The following is a 9,771-nucleotide window of genomic DNA, read 5'->3' on the forward strand; positions in this document are numbered from 1 at the left end:
GCACACTGTAGCAGTACAACTGATATCAGCATGTAAGATAATATCTGAATAATAAACAAAATGGAGAATCAGTGGCTTAGATATAATACTGGCAAACTGACAGACCAGATAGTAAGTGAAGCACCATCATGTATATATATATATACACTTACTATGGCTTAGATATAATACTGGCAAACTGACAGACCAGACAGTAAGTGAAGCACCATCATGTATATATATACATACACTTACTATATACTTGCTGTAAGCCCAACCAACTGCAAAATGCATTTCAAGACCTTCGTGACATACTTAGCAACAGCTCAACACACTAACTTAAACAAAAACCTGATGTGTTAGATATAGTTCCAGCACACAAAATAAAACACAGACCTTATAATTCATAAAAAAAAAATGTTGGTTTTTTGCCAGGAGATGGGAACATCACCAGATGGAAATGACACTGCTAGTGGTCACTGTGTATTGGGTGTGGATAATGGGGAACGATGTCAGTCGCTTCTGCAATATCTAATGAACCATCCAGGGGCTGGGTGTGGGGGGATAGGGGGGATGGGAATCCACCCAATGGCCCACCCCTCCGCTGTTAACTGGTTTTTTTGTTTTTTTTTTTTTTTGTCAGTGTACTCCCACCCCATTCCTATGTTCAGTTGGCGAAAGCCTCACCCACTCTCTCCACACCCATTGTATATATATATATATATATATATATATATATATATATATATATATATATATATATATATGTGTGTGTGTGTGTGTGTGTGTGTGTGTGTTGTGTTGTGTTGTGTTGTGTGTGAGTGTGTGTGTGTGTGTGTGTGTGTGTGTGTGTGCTGAAATGAATGAATGCAAAGTAGGTGTCTAAATCGCCTGGTGGTGGTTAGAAAACAAGAAGAAGAGCAGAAATGTGGGTCAGAGTGACACAAAGAATGATGCTCTCTCTACACAGGAGAGGATTAAATGCTCAATGCCCAGTTCCCCCATCTGTCGTCAGTGAAGGTTATCATGTCATGGTCTCCTTTCCATTCGCTTCCTTTTTTTTCTACATCTTTTCAAAGGCAAAGGTTTTTTTTATACAATAACAAAGGAGCTTTGAATTACATCCCACAGTACACACATGAAAGTAAAATGAGTATCACATCACTTGTTCATGAACATTGTACACATGCATCAGGTGCACTTTATGCTCACACTCCAGAATATTACCAACATCTGGTCCAATCTGTTGCATGTGTCCAAGCAACATGCTGGCTGTGGTATAATGAGTTAACAATACACGGGGTATAACAATTATCAATAGCAAAAATGGCACTCTTCCTTCATTCCTACCATCCAGTCTGTCCAGCACAAAATTGATAATAACTAGTTTTCATCTTTTAGTGGAATTAGATATTATGATTCTACTTCTTCTTTTTTTTTTATCATATCTTGTCAAATAAAGAATGTCATCATATTATTTGGTTCAAATTTGGAATATCAGATTGTTTGCTCCAAATTTTTCACAGTCTTTTCCACAACGTAATTCTCTTCCTGCTTAGTCTGTCAGTCTGTAACGCGGGTTGACCCATTTTCATCCTGCATCCTCTGTGTGTTGTCATGTCCACCTTGTTGGGAGGGTGTACCTGTGATGTGTTCTGCTGTGTTCTGGTCATGCTTTGATTCCGGACCCTGTGCTGGTTTGTCTCCACCTTCCTCACACTTGGTATCTGTGACGTCTGCTGGTTCCTTCTGGTCCTGGCTGGAAGCTGAAAACGAAAGTATCCATGAACTTCAGCTGCTGTATTTCAGTTTCAGGTTTCAGTTCCTCAAAGAGGCGTCACTGCATTTGGAGAAATTAAATACGCTACACAAAATCTGGTAAGCTGATGCCTGACCAGCAGCCTAACCCAACGCACTTAGGCCTCGAGGAAAAATAAAAGTGGAATAGCTAGAACGCTAAATAAAGACATAAATATATATGATGATAATAAAGGTAAGTACATGAGAATATAGTGCTCGAAAAGATAAACATAATACAAAAACACGAAAGACAAGAGAGGCAAAGCCTTCAAGACTCACTTGTGATAAATTAAGTTCCCTAGCATTAATTACAGAGTAATTTCCCTTTTTTACTATCTGCACCAAAACGTTTGCAAAATAAATAAAAATTCCATGCTTAGCAAAAGAAGTTCCTGTTTGAACAAAAAATGATAATAATGACTCCTCTTGTTGTTGTGTCAGAATAAGAGGTCAAAGTGCGAAGTTTAGAGAATACAAAAAAATATAAATATAACAGTAAATGCAGTTTGCATATAATTAGGCTTCATTTTTTATTTTTTTGTGTGCCCATCCCAGAAGTGCAATATTGTTTTAAATAAGATGACTGGAAAGAACTGAATTTTTCCTATTTTTATGCCTAATTTAGTGTCAACTGACAAAGTATTTGCAGAGAAAATGTCAATGTTAAAGTTTACCACAGACACACAGACACACGGACACACACACACACACACACACACACACACGCACACACACACACACACACACACACACACACACAGACAACCGAACACCGGGTTAAAACATAGACTCACTTTGTTTACACAAGTGAGTAAAAAATGGGTCATGCTCCTGCGGTGAACCCCTGCGCACCCACACACGTGCACACGTGCACACACCGGCTGACATACCGTCACTCTGATCACTACTAAACTTAGGGGGAGGATTGTAAGGGAAAATGAGGAACAGTTGATTGAATGTGACTTCTGAGTATGATAAAATGTGTTCAAAATCATTTAGTTGTTTACTGATATAGTAGCTCCTTGTCGATAAAATCAACAGTCAGGGATACCAAACAGCGCTAATAAGACACATGCACATAGAAACACACAAACACGATTGTGCACTCATGCATGCGCGAAAAGCAGTGTTTCTCACCATCGCCTTCAGCTGTTGACGAGTTGGGACCCTCAGACTTTAACCTTCTTTTCTTCAAGATGTTTGCAAGTTCGAAGTTGTCCTCCGAGTCTGTAAATACTGGTCGCCGAGTTGAGCTGGCCACAGTGTTAGATCTCCGCAGTTTTCTCTAAAACACAGTCATCTATTTTATTAAAAACTGACGCGTGCACACACACTGTGCACATCTCCAAAGTGAAATGATACATAAACATGTCTAAAAATAACACGCTCACAAATGCATTTCAGATAAGTCCAGAGATACTCCATTCTTTGAAGCTCAAACATTTAAACGCGAATGAATTCAAGTGGCACCTACCTTGCCCACAAGGGAAAAAAAATCAAAGTACTTTTTTTTCCTCGAGAATACAGATACACACTCATAACGGGGTTCAGTTCCACCATCTGCCTTCTAACCACTGGGCCACAGTTGCCGGTGCATCTGATGGACGCTGTTGGCTATTGGATATGTTATTATACCTTAAAATTGTTTAAACAATTAAATGGCTAATCTATCTTGGGCTGTTCGTGCGCTGGCCAGTATGTACCTGTATGCCGGTGGGTTTGTCGGGACTTCCAGCACCCTCACTCCCATCTTGTTTGGTCGCTGTGTCTGAAGTGTGTGGTGGTTTGCTTGAGTCTTCCTGTGGGTCTGGAGTTCCACCATCCTCACTCTCATCTTGTTTGGTCGCTGTGTCTGAGGTATCTGGTGGTTTGCTCTGGTCCTGTCTGAGAGTTGGACTTTCCCTATCTTTCCCTTCCATGTCGTTCCTATTGACTGAATCTTGTATTTCAGAGTCGATTTTTTTCTCATCCTGTTTGAAATTTGAATCAGGACTTCGTGATGGTTTGTTCGTGTCCTGCTCCAGGTCAGAAGGGTCAGTGTTCTGACTGCCCTGCTGTTGGACAGTCAGGTCCATGCTGTCTGATGGCCTGCTCTCCCCTTGCTTGGGACTGGAACTCTCGGTCCTCGAACTCCCATCCTCCTTGGTTTCCGAGCCAGGCATGTCCGACCCGCTCTCACCCTGCTTGCCATCTGGAACTTCCACTTTATTTTCCGTCACCTGATTTTCATCCTGTTTTGACTGCGAATCTGGAAGACGGGTTGACCCATTTTCATCCTGCATTTTCTGTGTGTTGTCATGTCCACCTTGCTGGGAGGGTGTACCTGTGATGTGTTCTGCTGTGTTCTGGTCTTGCTTTGATTCCGGACCCTGTGCTGGTTTGTCCCCACCTTCCTCACACTTGGTATCTGTGACGTCTGCTGGTTCCTTCTGGTCCTGACTGGAGGCTGAAAACGAAAGTATTCATGAACGTCAGCTGCTGTATTCATCAAACACTGCGATAGTAAGGTTTGACTACACGATAATATTGATGTGTTCAAAATCATTTGTTTATTTATTGATTTATTTTCGGCTAATGAATGAATAGTAAAAGATGCTAAACGGCACACACACACACACACACACACACACACACACACACACACACACACACACACACACACACGCAGACTCGTGTGCGCGAGAGCACATACACACACATGATCGTGCGCTCACGCATGCCGCGGCGTTTCTTACCAATGGCTTCAGCCGACTCGAGGGCCTTAGACTTTAACCTTCGTTTTTTCAAGGCTTTTTCAAGTTCGGAACTGTCCTCTGTAAATACTGGTCGTCGAGTTGAACTGGCCACAGTGTTAGATCTCCGCAGTTTGGTCTGAAACACAGTCATCCATTTCATTAAAAAACTCAGGCCTGCAATCACACTGAACACATCTCCAAAGAGAAACGAGAAGCATGTCTACAGCATCATGTGCAGAAATACATGAAATGAGCACAGAGGTATTCCACAATTTAAAGCATGAGCATTTGTTGTTGTTTTTTCGTGAAAAAAAAGACCTAATCCACACTTTACAGCATGAAACATTTTACACGAATGGATAAGACAGACGTACCTTGCCTTTGAAGGAAATAATGCTATATATTTGTTCAGCAAGAATGTAATCCACTAATGAATACATGTAACAGGCTTCAGTCCCACCACCTGTCTCTTGATCACTGGGTGGAGGGATGTTTTGAATCAAGGAAGTGTTTGTCAGTCTGTCCTGGGTTATTCGTGCTCTACCCAGCAGGCCACCCAGTACCTGTCTGCCGGTGGGTTTATCCATAGCAGAGCTTCTGCTGGAGGCATCGGGACTGACCGCCTGTCACAGAGTAACGGTCCAACATGATAAATGAGGCTTCACACCCACACCCACACACGCACACACGCGCTCGCGCGCGCTCTCGCAAGGAAGCACGCACGCACGCACACACACACACACACACACACACACACACACACACACACACACACACACACACACACAGAGGCATGAAAACATACTGCACCCTCCCCCCTTTTGTTCAATTTTCGTCTGATAGCACTCAAAGTGGAAAGAGGTAAAATTGAAGACGAGTACCACCACCACTATTACTGCTACTTTTACTACTACTGTGTGCGTATGTGTTAGGGTAGCTGTTAGATACACATGTATGTTAAAATGTATGTATGCAGCGTGTGTGTGCGTGCGTGCGTGCGTGCGTGCGTGCTTGTGTGTGTGTGTGTGTGTGTGTGTGTGTGTGTGTGTGTGTGCGTGGTCACATTTTGGTGTGTGTATGTAACATAGATATAATGTTTTATGTTATCAAAAGCGTTTTTGTAAAGCACCTAGAGCAGATTTCTGGATAGTGTGCTATATAAGTATCCATTATTATTATTATTACTACTACTACTACTACTACTACTGCTACTACTACTACTACACACGAGCATGAACCGAATGCAGAGCATTGAACAGCTCCCTCCTCACTCTTTGCTCCATTCTTTACTTAAAGAGCAAACATGCTCGCAAGCAGTAAGGTTTCATTATGTCTGCCAATCATTCCATACAATTCGTCTTTCTGTTCATATCAAGAATAAACGAAATCTTGGAAGAAAACAAACAAACAAACAAAAAACACGAAAATATGAACATTTATAAATCGTCTACAGCTACCGAATATCCAGACAACACATAATACATCAACATAGGTAGTAAGATATATCATCTTCACATGCTCAGGAAGTCGAGGTAAGGGTTCAGGTGCTTTGCCATTCTTGGTTCTGTTCATTATCTTCTCCGGTTCGTTTACGATGGGTTTTTTCTGCTCCTCTGCAGACATGAACCAAATCAACACAGAATCAGTACGCCCTGCTGATCTTTATACATTCATGCTGGCAGGCAGACAAGCAGATGCTGAGAATAGAAAAGAGAGATAGGGAGACAGACATATGCATGGGTAACACGACAACTCCTGCAGTGACCTTTTCTGTAGAACAAAAATAAGTGACAGTCTTATCAACGTTCTATGTTGATGATTTGTTTTCATTCTAGCATTTACTTTTAATGTCTCCGACTAACGTTGATGTTAACAAACGTAAATATTGATAAGTTTTGTGCTGCAGATATTCTCTAATTTTTTTCTTTTACATTGAAAATACCGCATGATTAATGCGAAAATCAAATATAAAGTAAAATAAATACAAGTTCTGGTAGAGATCTGAAATCATAATGTCCATACCTCCATCCTCGCTGGTGGCTGAGCCTTGAGTGTCTGGCACTTTCCTTGCGTCCTGATCGGGGTCTGGGATTTCGGCACTCTCTTCCCCATCCTGCTTAGCTGGGATGTGTGTGGCTTCGTTCAGGTCTAGACGGACACCTGGACATTCCTCACCATTTCCCCCATCTTCCCTGGTCTTCGAATTAGGAATATCTGATGACCTGGTCTGGTTCTGGTTGGGGTCTGAGATGTTGGGTTCCTTGTCTTTATTGTCGTTTGTTTTTGGCTCCGGAGTGTCTGGCGGTTTGCTTGAGTTTCCCCTTGGGTCTGGACTTACACCATCTTCATTCCCTTCCTGTTCGGTCGCTGTGTCTGAAGTGTGTGGTGGGTTGCTTGAGTCTTCCTTTGGGTCTGGAGTTCCACCATCCTCACTCCCATCGTGTTTGGTGGCTGTGTCTGAAGTGTGTGGTGGTTTGCTTGAGTCTTCCTGTGGGTCTGGAGTTCCAGCACCCTCACTCCCATCTTGTTCGGTCGCTGTGTCTGAAGTGTGTGGTGGTTTGCTCGAGTCTTCCTTTGGGTCTGGCGTTCCACCATCCTCACTCCCATCGTGTTTGGTCGCTGTGTCTGAAGTGTGTGGTGGTTTGCTTGAGTCTTCCTGTGGGTCTGGAGTTCCACCATCCTCACTCCCATCTTGTTTGGTCGCTGTGTCTGAAGTGTGTGGTGGTTTGCTTGAGTCTTCCTGTGGGTCTGGAGTTCCACCATCCTCACTCCCATCGTGTTTGGTCGCTGTGTCTGAGGTATCTGGTGGTTTGCTCCGGTCCTGTCTGAGAGTTGGACTTTCCCTATCTTTCCCTTCCATGTCGTTCCTATTGACTGAATCTTGTATTTCAGAGTCGATTTTTTTCTCATCCTGTTTGAGATTTGAATCAGGACTTCGTGATGGTTTGTTCGTGTCCTGCTCCAGGTCAGAAGGGTCAGTGTTCTGACTGCCCTGCTGTTGGACGATCAGGTCCACGCTGTCTGATGGCCTGCTCTCCCCTTGATTGGGACTGGAACTCTCGGTCCTCGAACTCCCATCCTGTTTGTTTTCCGAGCCAGGCATGTCCGACCCGCTCTCACCCTGCTTGCCATCTGGAACTTCCACTTTATTTTCCGTCACCTGATTTTCATCCTGCTTTGACTGCGAATCTGGAAGACGGGTTGACCCATTTTCATCCTGCATTCTCTGTGTGTTGTCATGTCCACCTTGCTGGGAGGCTGTACCTGTGATGTGTTCTGCTGTGTTCTGGTCTTGCTTTGATTCCGGACCCTGTGCTGGTTTGTCCCCACCTTCCTCACACTTGGTATCTGTGACGTCTGCTGGTTCCTTCTGGTCCTGGCTGGAGGCTGAAGACAAGTGTATACATATATATCAGCTGCTGTAATATCTACACACTGTCATAAGGACACACACACACACACACACACACACACACACACACACACACACACACACACACACACACACACACACACACACACATATACATACACACACACACACACACACGCACGCACACACACACACACACACACACACACACACACATACACGCACACACACACTATTACTATTACTACATGGAAAACTGTGATCTGGAAAGCAGTGTTTCTCACCATTAACAGAATCCGATTTGAGGCTGTTAGTTCTCGACCTTTTCCTCAAGATTCTTTGAAGTTCCGAGTCCTCTGGAACTGTTGGTCGCGGAGTTGAGCAGGTCACAGTGTTGGATCTCCGCAGTTTTCTCTAAAACACAGAGATTCATTTCACTAACTACTGAGGCCTGCGTGCACTTTGTACACATCTTCAAAGTGAAGTCTTACGAATATATACAGTAACACGTGCTCAAACACATAAATGAGACTATAGGTAATCTATGCTATGATCCATGAACATTTTAACGCGAATAAAGATAGGATCTACTTTTCCTTAAATATAAACCAAAAGATAAGTGCTTGCCAAATAACACCAAGGTCTTATCTTAATTATACATTTGCATATTCCGTCAATTTGTATAAGTATATTGGGAATACATTTTTTTTAAAATGTGCACAATTCCGCACCCTTCAATATCAAAATATAAGATTCCACTTCTCTGTCCGTTTTTGTAGATTGTTTTAGATTCTATGTAAAGTTTCATTATTACCGCCTTTGCCATATATCTTTAAGTTTACTTCACAAAACTTGTTGACTCCACAAATGAAGGTTAGGTATAAATTAGTAAGCAGTGCTGGCCCAAGGACCGAACCATGTAGTATTCCACTCATGGCCCTAACACACAGTGAGGTGTGATTACTTATTCTTGTCTTCTATTCTCTTTCACATTGGGTTAGACTGAAACGAACAATATCCTACACTTTCCCTTTTCTCTACTGAAAGGCTGTTGATGTGGTACACTGTCGAACGCTTTTCGGAGGTGAAGAATTTCCACAGGGTTTCTTTCATCCGATAAAGATGTTCAATCATTCATCACCTTCATAAGCTATGTTACACACGATATTTTACAACGAAAGCCACACTGGTGTACATGTTATTATCATTCAGTGACTCCACTGATGACTTAGAGGTCTTCGATAGTCCGCCAAACTTCTGGATCCCTTTTTATAAAACGACAATAACTTCTGTTGGTTCTACCCAGGTGGGCAGTCCGTTGTGCAAATGACTCACTACGTGTATCATAAAGCACTTAGAAATTGGTATTCTGTCCTAGGATAGTTTCCACATCAATTTAAAAAAAAGAAAAAGAAAAAAAGAGCTCCTCAACTACCTCTTTAGGAACTTCAGGAGACACACACGAACCATTGAGCAACTATTTTCCCTTTGTTTACATTCCACTGCACCCGGTACAACCATGTTGTCACCAGCTGATACTCCGTATAGGACCAAGTATATCAAATGTGGTGCATTGATAACATTGATAACATTGATAACATTTGCGAAGAATTTATCAAATGTCTGTGCCTTCTCAAGATTTCAGGTTGTAAAATATCTCTCATCAATCTATATTACTGTATTAGTTTTACTTCTTCCTTGAACATACTTTTCGAAAATCCATGATGTGTGTGTGTGTGTGTGTGTGTGTGTGTGTGTGTGTGTGTGTGTGTGTGTGTGTGTGTGTGTGTGTGTGTGTGTGTGTGTGATGTTTTATGTCAACTTAATATTTAAGCATTTTATGTCTTTTATGCATTCGTGATTCTTGTGCGTCAGTTTTTTTTT

At 42.3% G+C, this 9,771-nt stretch overlaps 1 protein-coding gene across 1 annotated transcript in view; it reads right to left on the reverse strand.

Annotated features, from left to right (window-relative positions):
• Window positions 1-797: 797 nt before the first annotated feature.
• LOC143275871 (uncharacterized) overlaps window positions 798-9,771 on the reverse strand; it is a 17,735-nt gene continuing 8,761 nt past the window's right edge. The window contains exons 6-13 of the mRNA XM_076580171.1: window positions 8,172-8,301; window positions 6,537-7,901; window positions 6,030-6,127; window positions 5,078-5,137; window positions 4,515-4,650; window positions 3,483-4,225; window positions 2,917-3,064; window positions 798-1,745 (exon numbers count right to left, since the gene is read on the reverse strand). Of these exons, the coding sequence (XP_076436286.1) occupies window positions 1,543-1,745; window positions 2,917-3,064; window positions 3,483-4,225; window positions 4,515-4,650; window positions 5,078-5,137; window positions 6,030-6,127; window positions 6,537-7,901; window positions 8,172-8,301 (2,883 nt within the window). The 3' untranslated portion in view covers window positions 798-1,542. The remainder of the gene's footprint in view (window positions 1,746-2,916; window positions 3,065-3,482; window positions 4,226-4,514; window positions 4,651-5,077; window positions 5,138-6,029; window positions 6,128-6,536; window positions 7,902-8,171; window positions 8,302-9,771) is intronic.

Source organism: Babylonia areolata, chromosome 2 (genome assembly GCF_041734735.1).
Source record: "Babylonia areolata isolate BAREFJ2019XMU chromosome 2, ASM4173473v1, whole genome shotgun sequence".
In the NCBI taxonomy this organism is placed as follows: domain Eukaryota; kingdom Metazoa; phylum Mollusca; class Gastropoda; order Neogastropoda; family Buccinidae; genus Babylonia; species Babylonia areolata.